Source organism: Salmo salar, chromosome 14, assembly GCF_965601325.2.
Source record: "Salmo salar chromosome 14, fSalSal1, whole genome shotgun sequence".
In the NCBI taxonomy this organism is placed as follows: Eukaryota; Metazoa; Chordata; class Actinopteri; order Salmoniformes; family Salmonidae; genus Salmo; species Salmo salar.
Window position 1 is genome coordinate 90,749,972 of NC_138304.1, and position 22,532 is coordinate 90,772,503.

Below are 22,532 nucleotides of genomic sequence, written 5' to 3' on the forward strand. Positions count from 1 at the left end.
CCCTACCTTGTCACAACACAACTGATTAGCTGAAATACATTAAGAAGGAAAGAAATTCCACAAATTGACTTTTAACAAGGCACACCTGTTAATTGAAAAGCATTCCAGATGACTACCTCATGAAGCTGGTTGAGATAATGCCAAGAGTGTGCAAAGCTGTCATCAAGGAAAAGGGTGGAAACTTTGAAGAATCTCCAAATATAAAATATATTTGATTTGTTTACTACATGATTCCATATGTGTTATTTCCTAGTTTTGATGTCTTTACTATTATTCTACAATGTAGAAAATAGTTAAAAATAAAGAAAAACCCTTGAATGAGTAGGAGTGCCCAAACTTTTGGTAGTGTATATTGTGAATGGACCATAAGTTTGAAAAACTGTAGATATTATGTTTAGGGTATATCGCCCTGCCCTAACTGAAAGCATGGCTAGAGCGTGGGCAGGTTTCAGTGTGTCTGTGAAGTGAACGTTGCAGACTTGAAGTGTGTGTGTGTGGTATATGTGTGTGTCTCCATGTCTGTCTCGGTTTGTGAAGGTGTCTCGCTTGAAGCTTCTGTTTTGGTGTGTTGGGGTATGTCTGTTTTTAACGTCACCTTTGAAGCGGATGTTTCAGTGTATTTGTATGTTTCCAATCCTTCTCTCTCTGTGTCCTTCCGTCTCAGACTCGAAGACGGTGATAACTCGCTGAGCATGTCTCCATGACCTTTTGTTTCTTACACAGATAAAGGCTCCTGCCTTCTTTATAGGCTGTCTGTGGCACGGTGTCACACCCTGGCCCCTTGGTGAGCCAAGGCCCTTTGTAGAAGTGTCAGATGAAGCACTAAGGTTTAGGCTCTTTTGAAATCCATACAGGACGCCAGCGCCCTCTGGTCAAACCTGAGGAATCCCCTCCCTGTCGCTTAGAAAAGTTGAAGAGGATAAATTTTCTAAAGTAAAAAAAAAGGGGGAGAAAAAAGGCAAGCATATGTTCTCAGCCATCAAGTGTGATTGACTGTGGCTGCGTGGGTTGGTGTAGCTGATGTTTGTTTGTGAGATGTGTGTTGGTGAGTCGTAATACTGTAAAAAATTACACTATTATATCTGGGCTTCTGTATTAAGACACATTGATCAGAAACTGTCATACATTCTATTTTTTATCATGATTATAGATTATGTAGGCTCAGGCTGTGGGAACTGTGAAACGTGCTGGTTCAGGCTCCGTCGCTCTATTCATTCTCAGGGTGTGTTCAAAATGGCAGCCTATTGCCTTTATACTACTTTCGAATAGGGTGCCGCTTGGGACGTACCCTCAGTGCCAATAGGAGGTGAAGCTTAGGGCTTTTTTTAGATCATGTTCTCTCTCTTTCAAAATTCAAAGGGGCTTTATTGGCATGGGAAACTTGTTAACATTGCCAAAGATAGTATGGAGCTCTGTGGTCATACATTTGACAGTAGGTTAGGAAGTGCAGCTCAGTTTCCACCTCATTCTGTGGGAAGTGTGCACATAGCCTATGTTCTCTCGAGAGCCAGGTCTGCCTATAGCGGCCTCTCTCAGTAGCAAGGCTATGCTCACTGAGTCTGTACAAAGACTCAGGCCCTTCTTGTCTTGTCTCTTAGATCGTTCATTGCCTTGTGGAAGTTACCTGTGGTGTTGTTTAGGCTGAGGTAGGTGAAATTCTTTGTGCTCTAGGGAAACTGTCTCGATAGAATATCTATTTATTGTCTTGGCTTCTGGACCTTTTTTGGAACACCATTTGTTCTTACTAAGATTCACTGACACAATCTGTGCAGAAGATCTAGGTGCTGCTGTAGGCCCTCCTTGGTTGGGAACAGAAACAGTAGATCATCTGCAAATAGTAGACGTTTGATTTCCGAGTCCAGTAGTGTGGCCGGGTGCTGCAGACAGTTCAAGTTGCCTCGCCAATTCATTGATATACAGTGCATTCAGAAAGTATTCAGACCCCTTGACTTTTTCCAGATGTTGTTATGTTACAGCCTTATTCTAAAATAATACCCCATTATGACAAAGTGAAAATAGGTTTTCGAAGTCTTTGCAAATGTATAAAATAAAAAACATCTGAAATACCTTATTTACATAAGTATTCAGACCCTTTGCTATGAGAATCGAAATTGAGCTCAGGTGCATCCTGTTTCCATTGATCATCCTTGAGGTGTTTCAACAACTTGATTGGAGTCCACCTGTGGTAAATTCAATTGATAGGACATTATTTGTAAAGGCACACACCTGTCTAGATAAGGTACCACAGTTGACAGTACATGTCAGATCAAAAACCAAATCATGAGGTTGAAGGAATTGTCCATAGAGGATTGTGTCGAGGCACAGATCTGGGGAAGTTTACCAAAACATCCCCAAGAACACAGTGGCCTCTATCATTCTTAAATGGAAGAAGTTTGGCACCACCAAGACTCTTCCTTGAGCTGGCCGCCCAGCCAAACTGAGCAATCGGGGGAGAAGGGCCTTGGTCAGGGAGGTGTCCAAGAACCCGATGGTCACTTTGAAAGAGCTCTAGAGTTCCTCTGTGGAGATATGAGAACATTCTCTGCAGCACTCCACCAATCAGGCCAGGTGGAAGCCACTCCTCAGTGAAAGGGAGATACCTAGTCAGTTGTACAACTGAATGCCTTCAACTGAAATGTGTCTTCCGCAATTAACCCAACCCCTCTGAATCAGAGGTGCGGGGGGCTGCCTTAATCGATATCCACGTCTTCGGTGCACAGGGAACAGTGGGTTAACTGCCTTGCTCAGGGGCAGAACGACAGATTTTTACCTTGTCAGCTCGGGGATTCGATCCAGCAACCTTTCGGTTAGTGGCCCAACGCTCTAACCACTAGGCTACAAAAAGCACATGACAGCCTGCTTGGAGTTTGCCAAAGGGCACCTAAAGAACTCTGACCATGAGAAACAAGATTCTCTGGTCTGTTGAAACCAAGACCGGAATGCCAAGCGTCACGTCTGGAGGAAACCTGGCACCATCCTTACGGTGAAGCATGGTGGTGGCAGCATCATGCTGTGGAGGTGTTTTTCTTCGGCAGGGACTGGGAGACTAGTCAGGATTGAGGGAGAGATGAACAAAGTGAAGTACAGAAAGATCCTTTATAAAAACCTGCTCCAGAGCGCTCAGGATCTCAGATTGGGATGAAGGCTCACCTTCCAACAGGACAACTGCCAGGTCGCAGTTGTAAATGAGAACTTGTTCTCAACTAGCCTACCTGGTTAAATAAAGGTGAAATATATATATAGGGTTGGTCCAGGCTCCTGCTTGGCCACTCAAGGATATTCAGAGACTTGTCTCAAAGCCACTCCTGCGTTGTCTTGGCTGTGTGCTTAGGGTCATTTAAAATATATATATATATATATATATATATATATATATATATATATATATATATATATATATATATGTATGTTTGATTGGGTTGGTCCAGGCTCCTGCTTGGCCACTCAAGGATATTCAGAGACTTGTCTCAAAGCCACTCCTGCGTTTTATATATATATATATATATATATATATATATAAAACGCAGGAGTGGCTTTGAGACAAGTCTCTGAATATCCTTGAGTGGCCAAGCAGGAGCCTGGACCAACCCAATCAAACATCTCTGGAGAGACATGAAAATAGCTGTGCAGCGACACTCCCCATCCAACCTGACGGAGCTTGAGAGGATCTGCAGAGAATAATGGGAGAAACTCCCCAAATACAGGTGTGCCAAGCTTGTAGCTTACCCAAGGAGACTCAAGGCTGTAATCACTGCCAAAGGTGCTTCAACAAAGTACTGAGTAAAGGGTCTGAATACTTATTTCAGTTTTTATTTTATACGTTTGCAAAAATTTCTATAAATACTGTCTTTGTCATTATGGAGTATTGTGTGTACATTGATGAGAGAGAAACTATTTATTAAATTTTAGAATAAGGCTGTAACATAATAAAATGTGGAAAAAGTCAAGGGGTCTGAGTACTTTCCAAATGCACTGTATACACTGAACAGAAGTATAAACACAACGTAAAGTGTTGGTCCCATGTTTAATAAGCTGAAATAAAATTTCCCAGAAATGTTCCATACTCACAGAAAGCTTATTTCTCTCAAATTCTGTGCACAAATTTTTGTACATCCCTGTTGGTGAACATTTATCCTTTGCCAAGATAATCCATCCACCTGACAGGTGTGGCATATCAAGAAGCTGATTAAACAGCATGATCATTGCACAGGTGCACCTTGTGCCGGGGACAATAAAATGCCACTCTAAAATGTGCAGTTTTGTCACACAACACAATACCACAGATGTCTCAGGTTTTGAGTGAGCATGCAATTGGCATGCTGACTGCTGGAATGTCCACCAGAGCTTTTGCCAGATCATTTCATGTTAATTTCTCTACCATAAGCCGCCTCCATCGTAGTTTTAGAGAATTTGGCAGTATGTCCAACCGGCCTCACGACCGCAGACCACGTGTAACCACGCCAGCCTAGGACCTCCGTATCTGGCTTTTTCACCTGCGGGATCGTCTGAGACCAGCCACCCTGGCAGCTGATGAAACTATGGGATTGCACAACTGAGGAATTTCTGCACAAACTGTCAGAAACCGTCTCAGGGAAGCTCATCTTTGTGCTCGTCATCCTCACCAGGGTCTAGACCTGACTGCAGTTCGGAGTCGTAACCATGCTCACCTTCAATGTCCACCTGCATGCTGGAGAAGTCTGCTCTTCACGGATTAAACTGTACCGGTTTCAACTGTACCGGGCAGTATGGCGTCATGTGGGCGAGCGGTTTGCTGATGTCAATGTTGTGAACAGAGTTCCCCGTGGTGGGGTTATGATATGGGAAGGCATAAGCTACAGACAACGAACACCATTGCATTTTATCGATGGCAATTTGAATGCACAGCGATAACGTGATGAGATCCTGAGGCCCATTGTTGTGCCATTCATTCACCGCCAACAAGATAATGCACAGCCCCATGTCGCAAGGATCTGTACACAATTCCTGGAAGCTGAAAATGTCCCAGTTCTTCTATGGCCTTGATACTCACCAGACATATCACCCATTTGAGCATGTTTGGGATGCTCTGGATCGACGTGTGAGACAGCGTGTTCCAATTCCCGCCAATATCCAGCAACTTCGCACACCATTGAAGAGGAGTGGGACAACATTCCACAGGCCACAATCAACAGCCTGATCACCTCTATACGAAGGAGATGTCACACTGCATGAGGCAAATGGTGGTCACCACATACTGACTGGTTTTCTGATCCACGCCCCTACTTTTTTTAAGGTATCTGTGACGAACAGATGCATATCTGTATTCCCAGTCATGTGGCCTAATTAATTAATTTAAATTGACTGATTTCCTTCAATTAACTGTGACTCAGTAAAATCCTTAAAATTGTTGCATGCTGCTTTTATATTTTTATTCAGTGTATATGTTGAAGCTGCATCCCTGTCTCACTCCACAGCTCTGAGGAAACATCCCCCAACACTACTTTCCATCAGTTTGTATACCCTCGTGCCAAATTGAGTCTAAAGCTTTTTTGAAATCAACAAAGCATGAGAAGACTACACGACTGTCTTGGTGGGCTTGGACCATGTTAGTTTGTTGGTGATGTGGACGCCAAGGAACTTAAAGCTCTCAACCTGCTCCACTACAGCCCCGTCGATGAGAATGGGGGCATGCTCGGTCCTCCTTTTCCTGTAGTCCACAATCAACTCCTTTGTCTTGATCACGTTGAGGGAGGCTTCTTCTCCAAGAGGCTTCTTAACAGCCTTACCCCCAAGCCATAAGACTCCTGAACATCTAATCAAATGGCTACCCAGACTATTTGCATTGTCCCCCACTCCCTTCTACGCTGCTGCTACTCTCAGTTATTATCCTTGAATAGTCACTTTAATAACTCTACCTATATGTTCATATTACCTCGACACCGGTGCCCCCGCACATTGACTCTGTACCGGTACTCCCTGTATATAGCCTCGCTATTGTTATTTTACTGCTGCTCTTTAATTATTTGTTACTTTTACCTCTTACTTTTTTTAGGTATTTTCTGCATTGTTGGTTAAGGGCTTGTAAGAAAGCATTTCACTGTTGTATTCGGTGCATGTGACAAATAAAATTAGATTTTGATTCGATTTTTGTTTTGTTTTTCAATATGGGTGTACAGGGTCACTCCTCTCTTTCCTTTCTCTTTTCTCTCTTGCCCTCCCTCCCTCCCCTCTCTCTTCCTCTTTCTATCGCCTTCCTTCCTCTCTGCAGAGGACAAGACTTCTTATGTTACCTCATAAATATTTGAGCAGAAACCCGACACTTTCTGCTGTCCAACAAATCAAATCCTTCTCTCTCTTCCCCTCTTTACCGCCTCCTTTGTTGATGCCTTTGTTCTTCCAGTTGTGACCTTCTGGCGTGAGATTGATTTTCAGGTCCTTGAGGTGATTTGTGATTTTTGGGGGGTGCAATTTCACTCTTTCCGAGTCAAAAATAACCCAGTGGATTAATGGGTCACTTTAGTGGTGTGACCTCCTTGCAGAAAGTGTCTCTCAGATTACATTTCTATCCCTAATGTTTTCTATAAAGACAGGGAGAGACTTGTCCTCTCATGTCTTTTTAGTTATCCGCTCTGGCAGAGCTGTTTTGTATGGTCTACATATTACCGAGGCTTAAGGATATCGACTACCATGACATGATCACCTTTCACAACCGCTTGCTCTATAACAATCCACAATTTGCATTGTAAAGTGGAGAGAAATAAAACTACCTCCTCCAGGGTCACACACACACACACACACACACACACACACACACACACACACACACACACACACACACACACACACACACACACATAGTGAATCTTGATTGGCTTACTGCTGTGTAGCCCAGAGCAGAATTCCAGTGTTCCTGGCAGCCCTGACTACCCCTCTCCTCTACCAAGAGTCCCTCCACTAGAGTTACTGTTTAGCATATCTCTCTGTGATGAGAGGGGAAGGATGATGGGGTCCTGCATCCTAGATGGCACCCTATTCCCTATATAGTGCACAACGTTTGACCAGAGCCCACGTACGCAAATGCACAAGCGCTCGCGCACGCGAACACACAGTTTATCTTGCTTTGCTGCTTCTTTGATTTCTGTATATCTATAGATAAACACATCACTCCCACGAAGGCTCTAGTTTTCTGTATATCTATAGATAAACACATCACTCCCACGAAGGCTCTAGTTTTCTGTATATCTATAGATAAACACATCACTCCCACAAAGTCTCTTGTTTTCTGTATATCTATAGATAAACACATCACTCCTACGAAGGCTCTAGTTTTCTGTATACAGTGGGGGAAAAAAGTATTTGATCCCCTGCTGATTTTGTACGTTTGCCCACTTACAAAGAAATGATCAGTCTATAATTTTAATGGTAGGTTTATTTGAACAGTGAGAGACAGAATAACAACAAAAAAATCCAGAAAAACTCATGCCAAAAATGTTATGAATTCATTTGCATTTTAATGAGGGAAATAAGTATTTGACCCCTCTGCAAAACATGACTTAGTACTTGGTGGCAAACCCCTTGTTGGCAATCAGAGGTCAGATGTTTCTTGTAGTTGGCCACCAGGTTTGCACACATCTCAGGAGGGATTTTGTCCCACTCCTCTTTGCAGATCTTCTCCAAGTCATTAAGGTTTCGAGGCTGACGTTTGGCAACTCGAACCTTCAGCTCCCTGCACAGATTTTCTATGGGATTAAGGTCTGGAGACTGGCTAGGCCACTCCACTCCAATGTGCTTCTTCTTGAGCCACTCCTTTGTTGCCTTGGCCGTGTGTTTTGGGTCATTGTCATGCTGGAATACCCATCAACGACCCCATTTGACAGTACATGGCCCCGTCAAATGATGCGGTGAAGTTGTCCTGTCCCCTTAGCAGAAAAACACCCCCAAAGCATAATGTTTCCACCTCCATGTTTGATGGTGGAAATGGTGTTCTTCGGGTCATAGGCAGCATTCCTCCTCCTCCAAACACGGCGAGTTGAGTTGATGCCAAAGAGCTCCATTTTGGTCTCATCTGACCACAACACTTTCACCAGTTGTCCTCTGAATCATTCAGATGTTCATTGGCAAACTTCAGACGGGCATGTATATGTATTCTTGAGCAGGGGGACCTTGCGGGCGCTGCAGGATTTCAGTCCTTCATGGCGTAGTGTGTTACCAATTGTTTTCTTGGTGACTATGGTCCCAGCTGCCTTGAGATCATTGACAAGATCCTCCCGTGTAGTTCTGGGCTGATTCCTCACCGTTCTCATGATCATTGCAACTCCACGAGGTGAGATCTTGCATGGAGCCCCAGGCTGAGGGATATTGACAGTTCTTTTGTGTTTCTTCCATTTGCGAATAATCGCACCAAATGTTGTCACCTTCTCACCAAGCTGCTTGGCGATGGTCTTGTAGCCCATTCCAGCCTTGTGTAGGTCTACAATCTTGTCCCTGACATCCTTGGAGAGCTCTTTGGTCTTGGCCATGGTGGAGAGTTTGAAATCTGATTGATTGATTGCTTCTGTGGACAGGTGTCTTTTATACAGGTAACAAGCTGCGGTTAGGAGCACTCCCTTTAAGAGTGTGCTCCTAATCTCAGCTCGTTACCTGTATAAAAGACACCTGGGAGCCAGAAATCTTTCTGATTGAGAGGGGGTCAAATAGTTATTTCCTTCATTAAAATGCAAATCAATTTCTAACATTTTTGACATGCGTTTTTCTCGATATTTTTGTTGTTATTCTGTCTCCCACTGTTCAAATAAACCTACCATTGAAATTATAGACGGATCATTTCTTTGTCAGTGGGCAAACGTACAAAATCAGCAGGGGATCAAATACTTTTTTCCCCCACTGTATCTATAGATAAACACATCACTCCTACGAAGGCTCTAGTTTTCTGTATATCTATAAATAAACACATCACTCCCACGAAGACTCTAGTTTTCTGTATATCTTTAAATAAACACATCACTCCCACGAAGACTCTAGTTTTCTGTATATCTATAGATAAACACATCACTCCCACGAAGGCTCTAGTTTTCTGTATATCTATAAATAAACACATCACTCCCACGAAGACTCTAGTTTTCTGTATATCTATAGATAAACACATCACTCCCACGAAGGCTCTTGTTTTCTGCCTGTATGTGAAAAAGGTAATCTTATAACACTAAAGACAGTGTGTTCCAAGGCTCTGTTGGTGTTGATGCATCATTCTGTTTACAAAGGGAAGGCACTATTGCTTCGGTGCGCGTCCTCCTGAAGATGAGTTTTGGGGTGTGTGCGCTTGTGCGTGGCTATGCTCCTATACCCAAAGTGAAAAGGGCAGCTTGTGCTCATCAAGACAATGCTCTTCTATTTTTGCCTCCTGTCTTTCTCTCTCCGCCTCCCTCCCTTTCCGCTTTCCTAGAACAGAGGACAAAACAATTTTCTCTGAATGAGCCTAAAGAAGGGAGAGGCATGAACGGACAGAGAGAGCGAGAGAGAGTCAGTGTTTTTAGTGAGGAGCCTGGTTTCATCAATACAATACAGACAGCTGCAGGTCTGGAAGGACACGCACACACTGAAGGCAAAGTTCCTCAAAGTTCTCATTATACATAGACTCCAATGTTTAAACCCAGTCCAAAATTTCCCTCAGACTTATTTTAATATCGCAAAAAAATAATGCTATTGGTTTTTATGAATTTTGAGAAGTTCAAGTCACAACAAAGAAAAGGTGACTGTGTGACACACCCTGGATGGAAATAAAGATGCAGCTAGCTAGTGTCTATTGAAGCCATGGCTCCCATGGCAACAGGCCCTGAACAAGGGCTGTGCTTATTTATTTTGGGGTGAGTCACTCAGTCACACTACACTACACCACACCAGACCAGACAGATGACATGACTACTGTCTTTTAAGAATAAACAGTGCATGGGGAGCGAGAGAGACGAAGGCTACACACATTGGCTGTGTCTGAAATGGCACCCTATTCCCTAGTGCAGCCATCGAGATATGTTCTTTGTCTGTGTCCCAAATGACACCCTTTATAGTGCTTTACTTTAGACCAGAGCCCCGGGACCCTTTTCACTATATAGTACACTACTTTTGACCAGAGCTCTATACTGGACCCTGGTCTAAAGTAGTGCACCTCATAGGGAATAGAGTGGTATTTGGGACGCAAGCCCTTGAGTCGACCCTGAGACTGGATCCATGTATTATGAAAGAGGATTAAATATGTAAAGGAGCTTCTCATCCAGGAGTGAAGATGGTCCAAGCCATCAAGATCCAGACAGAAGTCCTGAATAATACATGGTGTTGCTTGGCTGTTTTTTATTGTATAGCTATAGTGCTCCAAAGACTGTCCCTGTACCCCAAATGGCTCCCTAGTAGTGTGTGATCTATATAGTGCACTACTTCTGACCAGGACCAATGGGTTGGGGGCCAAAAGTAGTGCAATACATAGGGTGCCATTTTACTTAGGAAGAGGGAAGTGCTAGGCTTGGGCAATACCCCGGTATAAGGTATAAACTTTATATTTCGAAATACAGACGGTATGATCCACCTCGCGGAGATTGTGGGGTTGCGTGCTACGCCACTGCTTTTACTATAAGTTAATTATGACTATAAGAAATCTAAGATCTGTCAAATGAATGATATCCAGCTCAGGACTCCAGCTATGCATTTAGTTTGCGAACTTGTTATCTAAGTGGCTAGATGTCAAGATCAAGCTTCTTGGTTACAGCAGAGACATTCAAGGCTCTCCTCGATCAAGATCCCTGTTGCTTAAATTGTTTTGTGCAACAACAAAAAAATACATAAAATAAAACATTATGTGTGTGTGTATGTATGCATGTATGCATGCATGCATGCATGCATGCATGCATGCACACACACACACACACACACACACACACACACACACACACACACACGCATAATGTTTTTTACTGCTCAAAAAAATAAAGAGAACATTTAAACAACACAATGTAACTCCAAGTCAATCACACTTCTGTGAAATCAAACTGTCCACTTAGGAAGCAACACTGATTGAGAATACATTTCACATGCTGTTGTGCAAATGGAATAGACAACAGGTGTCTGCTCAAACGGTCAGAAACAGACTCCATGAGGGTGGTATGAGGGCCCGACGTCCACAGGTGGGGGTTGGGCTTACAGCCCAACACCGTGCAGGACGTTTGGCATTTGCCAGAGAACATCAAGATTGGCAAATTCGCCACTGGCGCCCTGTGCTCTTCACAGATGAAAGCAGGTTCACACTGAGCACATGTGACAGACGTGACAGAGTCGGGAGACGCCGTGGAGAACGTTCTGCTGCCTGCAACATCCTCCAGCATGACCGGTATGGCGGTGGGTCAGTCATGGTGTGGGGTGGCATTTCTTTGGGGGGCCGCACAGCCCTCCATGTGCTCGCCAGAGGTAGCCTGACTGCCATTAGGTACCGAGATGAGATCCTCAGACCCCTTGTGAGACCATATGCTGGTGCGGTTGGCCCTGGGTTCCTCCTAATGCAAGACAATGCTAGACCTCATGTGGCTGGAGTGTGTCAGCAGTTCCTGCAAGAGGAAGGCATTGATGCTATGGACTGGCCCGCCCGTTCCCCAGACCTGAATCCAATTGAGCACACCTGGGACATCATGTCTCGCTCCATCCACCAACGCCACGTTGCCCCACAGAATGTCCAGGGGTTGGTGGATGCTTTAGTCCAGGTCTGGGAGGAGATCCCCTAGGAGACCATCCGCCACCTCATCAGGAGCATGCCCAGGCGTTGTAGGGAGGTCATACAGGCACGTGGAGGCCACACACACTACTGAGCCTCATTTTGACTTGTTTTCAGGACATTACATCAAAGTTGGATGAGCCTGTAGTGTGGTTTTCCACTTTAATTTTGAGTGTGACTCCAAATCCAGACCTCCATGGGTTGATAAATTGGATTTTCATTGATTATTTTTGTGTGATTTTGTTGTCAGCACATTCAACTATGTAAAGACATTTAATCAGAGTAAGAATTTTCTGTCTTAGGTCAGTTTAGCTTTACCACTTTATTTTAAGAATGTGAAATGTCAGAATAATCGTAGAGAGAATGATTTATTTCAGCTTTTATTTCTTTCATCACGTTCCCAGTGGCTCAGAAGTTGACATACACTCAATTAGTATTTGGTAGCATTGCCTTTAAATTGTTTAACTTGGGTCAAACATTTCAGGTAGCCTTCCACAAGCTTCCCGCAACAAGTTGGGTGAATTTTGGCCCATTTCTCCTGACAGAGCTGGTGTAACTGAGTCAGGTTTGTAGGCCTCCTTGCTCGCACACGCTTTTTCAGTTCTGCCCACAAATTCTCTATAGGATTGAGGTCAAGGCTTTGTGATGGTCACTCCAATACCTTGACTTTGTTGTCCTTAAGCCATTTTGCCACAACTTTGGAAGTATGCTTGGGGTCATTGTCCATTTGGAAGACCCATTTGCGACCAAGCTTTAACTTCCTGACTGATATCTTGAGATGTTGCTTCAATATATCCACATAATTTTCCTGCCTCACGATGCCATCTATTTTGTGAAGTGCACCAGTCCCTCCTGCAGAAAAGCACCCCCACAACATGATGCTGACACCCCCGTGCTTCACGGTTGGGATGGTGTTCTTCGGCTTGCAAGCCTCCCCCTTTTTCCTCCAAACATAACGATGTTCATTATGGCCAAACAGTTCTATTTTTGTTTCATCAGACCAGAGGACATTTCTTCAAAAATTATGATATTTTTCCCCATGTGCAGTTGTAAACCGTAGTCTGGCTTTTTTATGGCGGTATTGGAGCAGTGGCTTCTTCCTTGCAGAGCGGCCTTTCAGGTTATGTCGATATAGAACTAGTTTTACTGTGGATATCGATACTTTTGTACCTGTTTCCTCCAGCATCTTCACAAGGTCCTTTGCTGTTGTTCTGGGATTAATTTGCACATTTTGCACCGAAGTACGTTCATCTCTAGGGCACAGAACGCGTCTCCTTCCTGAGCGGTATGACACCTGCGTGGTCCCATGGTGTTCATACTTGCATACTATTGTTTGTACAGATGAACGTGGTACTTTCAGGTGTTTGGAAATTGCTCCCAAGGATGAACCAGACTTGTGGAGGTCTACAATTGTGGAGGTCTTGGCTGATTTTCTTTTGTAGGCATTGAATACATCCACAGGTACACCTCCAATTGACTCAAATTATGTCAATTAGCCTATCAGAAGCTTCTAAAGCCATGACATCATTTTCTGGAATTTTCCAAGCTGTTTAAAGGCACAGTCAACTTAGTGTATGTAAACTTCTGACCCACTGGAATTGTGATACAGTATAAGTGAAATAATCTGTCTGTAAACAATTGTTGGAAAAATGACTTGTGTCATGCACAAAGTAAATGTCCAAACCGACTTGCCAAAACTATAGTTTGTTAACAAGAAATTTGTGGAGTGGTTGAAAAACGAGTTTTAATGACTCCAACCTAAGTGTATGTAAACTTCGGACTTCAACTGTATATATTTAAAGTATTCAGACCCATTCCATTTGTCAAAATTGTGTTCCGTTGTAGACTTATATAAAAAAAAAATTAATTGTATTAAAAAAAAGATACCTTATTTACATAAGTATTCAGACCATTTGCTATGAGACTGGAAATTAAGCTCAAGTGCATCCTGTTTCCATTGATCATCCTTAAGATGTTTCTACAACTTGATTGGACATGATTTGGAAAGGCACAAACCTGTCAATATAAGGTCCCACAGTTGACAGAGCATGTCAGAGCAAAAACCAAGCCATTTGGTCGAAGGAATTTTCCGAATAGCTCAGAGACAGGATTGTGTTGAAACAGATCTGGGGATGGGTACCAAAAAATGTCTGCAGAATTGAAGGTCCCCAAGAACACAGTGGCCTCCATCATTCTTAAATGGAAGAAGTTAGTATCCATCAAGACTCTTCCTTGAGCTGGCTGCCTGGCCGAACTGAGCATTCGGGCAGAAGTGCCTTGGTCAGGGAGGTGACCAAGAATCCGATGGTTCCTCTGACAGAGCTTCAGAGTGTCTCCGTTGAGATGGGAGAGCCTCCCAGAAAGACAACCATCTCTGCAGCACTCCATCAGTCAGGCCTTTATGGTAGAGTGACCAGATGGAAACCACTCCTCAGTAAAAGACACATGGCAGCCAGCTTGGAGTTTTCCAAAAGGCACCTAAAGAAACAAGATTCTCTGGTCTGATGAAACCAAGATTGAACTCTTTTGGCCTGATTGCCCAGCGTCACGTCTGGAGGAAACCTGGCACCATCCCTACGGTAAAGCATGGGGATGGCAGCATCATGCTGTGGGATGTTTTTTTGGCGGCAGGGACTGAGAGACTAGTCAGGATCGAATCAAAGATGGAACGGAGAAAAGTACAGCGACAACAGGGCAACGACCCTAAGCACACAGCCAAGACATCACAGGAATGGCTTCGGGACAAGTCTCAATGTCCTTGAGTGGCGCAGCCAGAGCCCAGACTTGAACCCGATCAAACATCTCTGGAGGAACCTAAAAATAGCTGTGCAGAGATGCTCCCCATCCAACCTGACATAACTTGAGAGTATCTGCTGAGAAGAATGGGAGAAACTCCCCAAATACAGGTGTGCCAAGCTTGTAGCGTCATACCCAAGAAGACTCAAGGCTGTAATCACTGTCAAAGGTGCTTCAACAAAGTACTGGGTAAAGGGTCTGAATACTTATGTAAATGTGATATTTTCATGATTTTTTTGTCATTATGGGGTAATGCTTGTAGGTTTATGTGGGAAAACAATAATGTAATCAATTTTAATATGAGGCTGTAACGTAACAAAATGTAGATTTTTGTTGTTATATATACAGTATAAGTACAAGTCAAAAGTTTGGACAATACTCATTCAAGGGTTTTTCTTTATTTGTATACATTGTAGAATAATAGTGAAGATATCAAACATATGAAATAAGACATTGAATCATGTAGTAACCCCAAAAAATGTTAAACAAATCAAAAAAATATATATTTGAGATTCTTCAAAGTAGCCACCCTTTGCGTTGATGACAGCTTTGCACACTTTTGCCATTCTCTCAACCAGCTTTATGAGGTAGTCACCTGGAATGCATTTGAATTAACAGGTGCACCTTGTTAAAAGTGAATTTGTGGAATTTCTTTCCTTAATGCCTTTTAGCCAATCAGTTGTTTTGAGAAGGTAGGGTTGGTATACAGAAGATAGCCCTATTTAGTAAACGATTAATTCCATATTATGGCAAGAATAGCTGAAATAAGCAAAGAGAAACGACAGTCCATTACATTTAAGACATGAGGGTGAGTCAATATGGAGAATGTCAAGAACTTTGAAAGTGTCAAGTGCAGTCGCAAAAACCATCAAGCGCTATGATGAAACTGGCTCTCATGAGGACCACCACAGGAATGGAAGACCCACAGTTACCTCTGCCGCAGAGAATAAGTTCATTAGAGCTACCAGCCTCAGAAATTGCAGCCCAAATAAGTACTTCATGGTGTTCAAGTAACAGATGCATCTCAACATCAACTGTTTTGAGGAGACTGTGTGAATCAGGCTTTCATGCTCGTATTGCTGCAGAGAAACCACTGCTAAAGTACTCCAATAAGAAGAAGAGACTTGCTTGGGTCAAGAAACACAAACAGTGGACATTACACCAGTGGAAATCTGTCCTTTTGGTCTGATGAGTCCAAATTTGAGATTTTTGGTTCCAACCGCTGTGTCTTTGTGAGATGTAGAGTAGGTGAACAGATGATCTCCGCATGTGTGGTTGCCACCATGAAGCATGGAGGAGGAGGTGTGATGGTTTGGCATTGCTTTGCTGGTGACACTGTCAGTGATTTATTTAGAATTGGAAGCACACTTAACCAGCATGGCTACCACAGCATTCTGCAGCGTTACTCCATCTTATCTGGTTTGCACTTAGTGGGACCATAATTTGTTTTTTAATAGGACAATGACCCAACACTCCTCCAGGCTGTTTACAGGCTGTTTGACAAAGGAGAGTGATGACATGCTGCATCAGATGACCTGGCCTACACAATCACCTGACCTCAACCCAATTGAAATGGTTTGGGATGTGTTGGACTGCAGAGTGAAGGAAAAGCAGCCAACAAGTGCTCAGCATTTGTGGGAACTCCTTCAAGACAGTTGGAAAAGCATTCCATGTGAAGCTGGTTGAGAGAATGCCACGAGTGTGTGAAGTTGTCATCAAGGCAAAGGGTGGCTACTTTGAAGAATCTCAAATATATATTTTTTTGATTTGTAGAAATAAAAATGTGTTACTACATTATTCCATATGTGTTATTTCATAGTTTTGATGTCTTCACTATTATTCTACAATGTAGAAAATAGTCCAAATAAAGAAAAACCCTTGAATGAGTAGGTGTGTACAAACCTTTGACTGGTAATGTATATAGCGCCACTTGCTAGCTAATACGGTATACCCCTGTATGGTACAGAAACGGTATGACTGTATGAAAATCTGGATACCGCCCAACACTAGGAAGTACTGCCTGCCTCAGAAGTCTGTCCAGTCCTCTGGACTTCTCTGAGTGGAGACAGCAGCTTAACCAGTCTTGTCTTAGGAAGCCAGGGAAGATTCATTTTTCTCTCTCTCGGTCTCTCTCTCTCGCGCGTTCTCTCTCTCTGAGACACACTGGATTACAGTTCACTGCCGTGTGTGTCTCTCTCTTTGAGGAAATAGGTGTGTGTCTGAGTATATGTGTGAACAAGAGTGTGTGCACACAAGTGTGTTTGTGAGAGGTGTATGTGTGTATGTATGAACATTTTGTGAGGTGTATATGTGTGATTGCGTGTCCTTGTCTGCTAATGCTCCTCAAGCCTGTAACACCTCTGATGCTGCCTGCCGTGTATGTCACACCGCTGCTCTCATCACCAAGAGCCAAGCACGACACACAACCTGGCCCCTGGAGATAAACTGCTGAGGTTGGGTTCAGTAGCAACACCTGCTGAGGTTGGGTTCAGTAGCAACACCTGCTGAGGTTGGGTTCAGGAGCAACACCTGCTGAGGTTGGGTTCAGTAGCAACACCTGCTGAGGTTGGGTTCAGGAGCAACACCTGCTGAGGTTGGGTTCAGGAGCAACACCTGCTGAGGTTGGGTTCAGTAGCAACACCTGCTGAGGTTGGGTTCAGGAGCAACACCTGCTGAGGTTGGGTTCAGGAGCAACACATACTGAGGTTGGGTTCAGGAGCAACACCTGCTGAGGTTGGGTTCAGGAGCAACACCTGCTGAGGTTGGGTTCAGGAGCAACACCTGCTGAGGTTGGGTTCAGGAGCAACACCTGCTGAGGTTGGGTTCAGGAGCAACACCTGCTGAGGTTGGGTTCAGGAGCAACACCTGCTGAGGTTGGGTTCAGGAGCAACACCTGCTGAGGTTGGGTTCAGGAGCAACAACTGCTGAGGGCAAAAGGGGTGCAACTCAATATTAGGAAGGTGTTCCTAATGTTTCGTACATTCGGTATAGTACTGTCAGCAAATATTGAAGAATGAATTCTATTCTAATCTATTGTAGTCTGTTCTACTCTATTCTATGCTGTCCATTCACTAACATGACGACCTATGTCTGTTTCTCTCCCTCCAGGTTTGGATGAGAGCTCTTCAGCAGTGAGACAGTGAGAGGCACCTCCACACCCCCTCCACCGCCATCATGCCACCGCCCTCCGATATCGTCAAGGTGGCCATCGAGTGGCCGGGGGCCTTCCCCAAGCTCATGGAGATAGACCAGGTCAGTGCCTGATGAAAAAGAGGGGTCAATTTCCCAATAAGCTGCCCAGTACTACTTTCACCTATTGTCTCAAAACCAATGGTGACAATCCTACGCATTGCTAGTCCTTTGCCTGACTCAGATTAGCGCAGACGTCAGTTGCACTCATAGAGCCTAGTTTTCCGGTCCTAGATTCTCAATTGAGCATGCTTTTTAGTCCAGGACAAGGCTTAATAACGTTACGTTATAATTAAGCAATAAGGCAGGAGGGGGTGTGGTATATGGCCAATACATCACGGCTAAGGACTGTTCTTATCCACAACACAATGTGAGTGCCTGGATACAGCCGTTAGCCGTGGTATATTGGCCGTATACCACAAACCCCAGAGCTTTATTGCTATTATAAACTGATTACCAACATAATTAGAGCAGTAAAAATACATGTTTTGTCATACCCGTTGTATACAGTCTGATATACCATGGCTTTCAGCCAATCAGAATTCAGGATTCAAACCACCCAGTTTATAATGTCTGATATACCACGGCTGTCAGCCAATCAGCATTCAAGGCTCGAACCACCCAGATAATAATTGTATTTCTATGGTTTTGCTATCTGGGGTGTATTCAGTAGGAACCACAAAGGCAAACAGGCCAAAATGAGGAGGAACTACCTACACTGTAAACATGTGTACTGTAATAAGAAACACTTGTTTTTGTTTTTCCGTTGCAAAACTTTTGCTACGGTGTGCCCTAATGAATGCACTCCTGCCGTCAGTGGCTCTCAGTGGTTAGGAAGATGGAGAATTCACCTAGTGTGCATCCCAAATGGCACTCTATTCCCTTTATAGTGCACGACTTTTGACCAGGACTCATAGGGTGCCATTTGGGATGCAGCCATCAAGGTAATGCAGGAATCAGTCAGGATCAGGATTTGTCACCTCTATTTCCTACTGTACCCCTGAGCTAGTAGTTTACCCTGGGTGGCTGCAACACAGCACAGTAATCCTTTGTTGTGAACGTATAATGTACTGATGTAAAGGGCAATGTACACAAGGTGTCCTGTCACACGTTTGATGTGAAATGTACTAATTAGCACTAATTACACCTCTAGGTATATAATATCTGTAAATGTAATTGTTACTCTGTTACTGTCAACGTACACTGTCATGGAGTTAGGTGCTACTGAGAGATGCATGCATTTTCATCCAAGCTGTTTTAATTGTGAAAACATGCCCACACTTCTTTCTCTTCCTCCCTCTCTCGACTCTCCTCCCTCCCCTCTCCTCCCTCTATCTCTCCTCTGTGTGGCCTCTGTTAGCAGCCTAGGCCCTGCAGAATATGCCTGCCTGCCTCCATTGCTGACTGAGTCACTCAATGAATGTGTTAAAGCAGCCAGCTCAGTGCTCTGGAGCCCATTGAGACTAGCAGCCGGCTCAGTGCTCTGGAGCCCATTGAGACTAGCAGCCAGCTCAGTGCTCTGGAGCCCATTGAGACTAGCAGCCAGCTCAGTGTTCTGGAGTCCATTGAGACTAGCAGCCGGCTCAGTGCTCTGGAGCCCATTGAGACTAGCAGCCGGCTCAGTGCTCTGGAGCCCATTGAGACTAGCAGCCGGCTCAGTGCTCTGGAGCCCATTGAGACTAGCAGCCAGCTCAGTGCTCTGGAGCACATTGAGACTAGCAGCCAGCTCAGTGCTCTGGAGCCCATTGAGACTAGCAGCCAGCTCAGTGCTCTGGAGCCCATTGAGACTAGCAGCCAGCTCAGTGCTCTGGAGCACATTGAGACTAGCAGCCAGCTCAGTGCTCTGGAGCACATTGAGACTAGCAGCCAGCTCAGTGCTCTGGAGCACATTGAGACTAGCAGCCAGCTCAGTGCTCTGGAGCCCATTGAGACTAGCAGCCAGCTCAGTGCTCTGGAGCACATTGAGACTAGCAGCCAGCTCAGTGCTCTGGAGCACATTGAGACTAGCAGCCAGCTCAGTGCTCTGGAGCCCATTGAGACTAGCAGCCAGCTCAGTGCTCTGGAGCCCATTGAGACTAGCAGCCAGCTCAGTGCTCTGGAGCCCATTGAGACTAGCAGCCAGCTCAGTGTTCTGGAGCCCATTGAGACTAGCAGCCAGCTCAGTGCTCTGGAGCACATTGAGACTAGCTCTGCAGAAATATAAAGAGCCTCTACAGAATGAGCTGCTGCCTCTCTATCACATAGCAACTGTGTGTGTGTGTGTGTGTGTGTGTGTGTGTGTGTGTGTGTGTGTGTGTGTGTGTGTGTGTGTGTGTGTGTGTGTGTGTGTGGTGTGTGTGTGTGTGTGTGTGTGTGTGTGTGTGTGTGTGTGTGACTCTGCTGCTGTGCCTCCCAGACCTCTACCCAAACATTTGTTTTTTTAGTGTCTGAGAATTGATCCAAGTACAGCACATGCTAAAGAGAGAGAACTAGCTACTGTAGCTCTGAGGGACTGGTGAGGATGCTCTAGACAGAGAGAGAGGGTGGAGGTAGAGAGAGAGGGTGGAGGTAGAGAGAGAGGGTGGAGGTAGAGAGAGAGAGGGTGGAGGTAGAGAGGAGGTAGAGAGAGAGGGGAGAGGTAGCGAGGGAGAGGTAGCGAGAGAGAGGGGAGAGGTAGCGACAGAGAGGGGAGAGGTAGCGACAGAGAGGGGAGAGGTAGCGAGAGAGAGGGGAGAGGTAGCGAGAGAGAGGGGAGAGGTAGCGAGAGAGAGGGGAGAGGTAGCGAGAGAGAGGGGAGAGGTAGCGAGAGAGAGGGGAGAGGTAGCGAGAGAGAGGGGAGAGGTAGCGAGAGAGAGGGGAGAGGTAGCGAGAGAGAGGGGAGAGGGTGGAGGTAGAGAGAGAGGGTGGGTGGAGGTAGAGAGAGAGAGGGGAGAGGGTGGAGGTAGAGAGAGAGGGTGGGTGGAGGTAGAGAGAGAGGGTGGAGGTAGAGAGAGAGGGTGGAGGTAGAGAGGAGGTAGAGAGAGAGGGGAGAGGTAGCGGGAGAGAGGGGAGAGGTAGAGAGAGAGGGTGGAGGTAGAGAGAGAGGGTGGAGGTAGAGAGAGAGAGGGTGGAGGTAGAGAGGAGGTAGAGAGAGAGGGGAGAGGTAGCGAGAGAGAGGGGAGAGGTAGCGAGAGAGAGGGGAGAGGTAGCGACAGAGAGGGGAGAGGTAGCGAGAGAGGGGGGAGGTAGAGAGAGAGAGGGGAGGTAGAGAGGGGAGGTAGAGAGAGAGAGGGGAGAGGTAGCGAGAGAGAGAGAGAGGGGAGAGGTAGCGAGGTAGAGAGAGAGGGGAGTAGGCGAGGTAGAGAGAGAGGGGGGAGGTAGAGAGAGGGGGGAGGGGTGGAGATGGGGGGGAGGTAGAGTGAGAGGAAGGGGAGAGGTAGAGCGAGAGAGCGGGAGGGGGGAGGTAGAGCAAGAGAGAGGGAGGTAGAGAGACTGAGCGAGAGAGGAATAGGAATGCTTGAAGCCTTGGTAAGGGTACAGGGGGATAGGGAGAGAAGAGGTGTGTGTGTGTGTGTGTGTGTGTGTGTGTGTGTGTGTGTGTGTGTGTGTGTGTGTGTGTGTGTGTGTGTGTGTGTGTGTGTGTGTGTGTGTGTGTGTGTGTGTGTGTGTGTGTGTGTGTGTGTGTGTGTGTGTGTGTGTGTGTGTGTGTGTGTGTGTGTGTGTGCACGCAGTGTTACAGAGTGCCCCTCTTCGCTGCAGTACACTCTCAGAGGAATGGGGAACACTGCAGTAGAGAGAGTTAATACTGGCTGTCACTATCGTTCCAAAACATACAACACCACTCCCTCCCTTGTTCCCTCTGTCCTGAGAGAGACTTTATAGCTGTACACAATACCATTTGAAATCTTTTATGGAACTATAATGATGTGCAGATGGTTGTTGATTCAACAGCAGAACATATGATGTGCATCCCAAACAGAACCCTATTCCCAACATAGTGCACTACTTTTGGCTAGAGCCCTATAGGCCCTGGTCAAAAGTAGTCCACTATGTAGGGAAAAGGGTGCCGTTTGGGACTTAACCCTGGCTGTCCAGATCCTTAACCACTGACCACTAAAGCTGTACCACTCCACCCTGCATGATGTTATAAACATAGACTGGTCCCAGATCTGTTGTTGCCATCTTGCCAACTGGCGTGACAATGAACATAGGATTTGGAAAGACCGCACAAACAGATCTGGGACCAGGCTAGTTAAAATGTTCTCTGAAGAATCCTCTCTGGTTCTATCTGAATCTCCTTTAATCTTATATAAAGTAATTGTTCCTGAGCAGTGTAGTTCTACTGTATCCTTCTCCTATAAAGTCAATGTTCCCCCACTTCCATTTAAAGTAGCTGTCCTTAAAGGTCCTTGTGTTGTAATGAGGATGAACTGTTGTTTCTGATTACTCATTCTTCTTTTCTCAGAAAAAGCCCCTCTCGGCCATTATAAAAGAAGTGTGCGAAGGGTAAGGAAATGTTTCTCTCGCTCTTTCGCGCTCTCTCGCGCTCTCTCTCTGTCTGTCTCTCGTAACCTTGAAAGAAATGCTCATAGTTATTCATTTCTGTGCTGCATTTAAATAAAAAGGCTCTTGGGTCTAAGTGTTTCTCTGTCGTTGAGAGATGCAGTGTTCTTTCAATTCAAAGTTCAAAAGTATTTTGTTTTACATTTTCGCTTTCAGATGGTCTTTGGGGAACCACGAAAACTTTGCTCTGCAAAATGCTGATTCCACTAATTTCTACATCACAGAAAAGGTTGGCATCTACTTTCTTGTTATCTCTGTCACATTGGACTAAACAATGATAATATGCATATTGATT

The 22,532-nt window shown here is 45.0% G+C and overlaps 1 protein-coding gene across 6 annotated transcripts in view; it reads left to right on the forward strand.

Moving 5' to 3' along the window:
* Positions 1 to 22,532, forward strand: part of LOC106570440 (engulfment and cell motility protein 1) — a 201,828-nt gene that overhangs the window by 73,524 nt on the left and 105,772 nt on the right. For all 6 annotated transcript variants that reach the window (XM_082961266.1, XM_045694888.2, XM_045694887.2 and 3 more), the window contains 3 exons: positions 17,636 to 17,779; positions 22,140 to 22,180; positions 22,394 to 22,466. In XM_082961266.1, coding sequence (XP_082817392.1) covers positions 17,702 to 17,779; positions 22,140 to 22,180; positions 22,394 to 22,466 — 192 coding nt within the window. In that variant the 5' untranslated portion in view covers positions 17,636 to 17,701. The remainder of the gene's footprint in view (positions 1 to 17,635; positions 17,780 to 22,139; positions 22,181 to 22,393; positions 22,467 to 22,532) is intronic.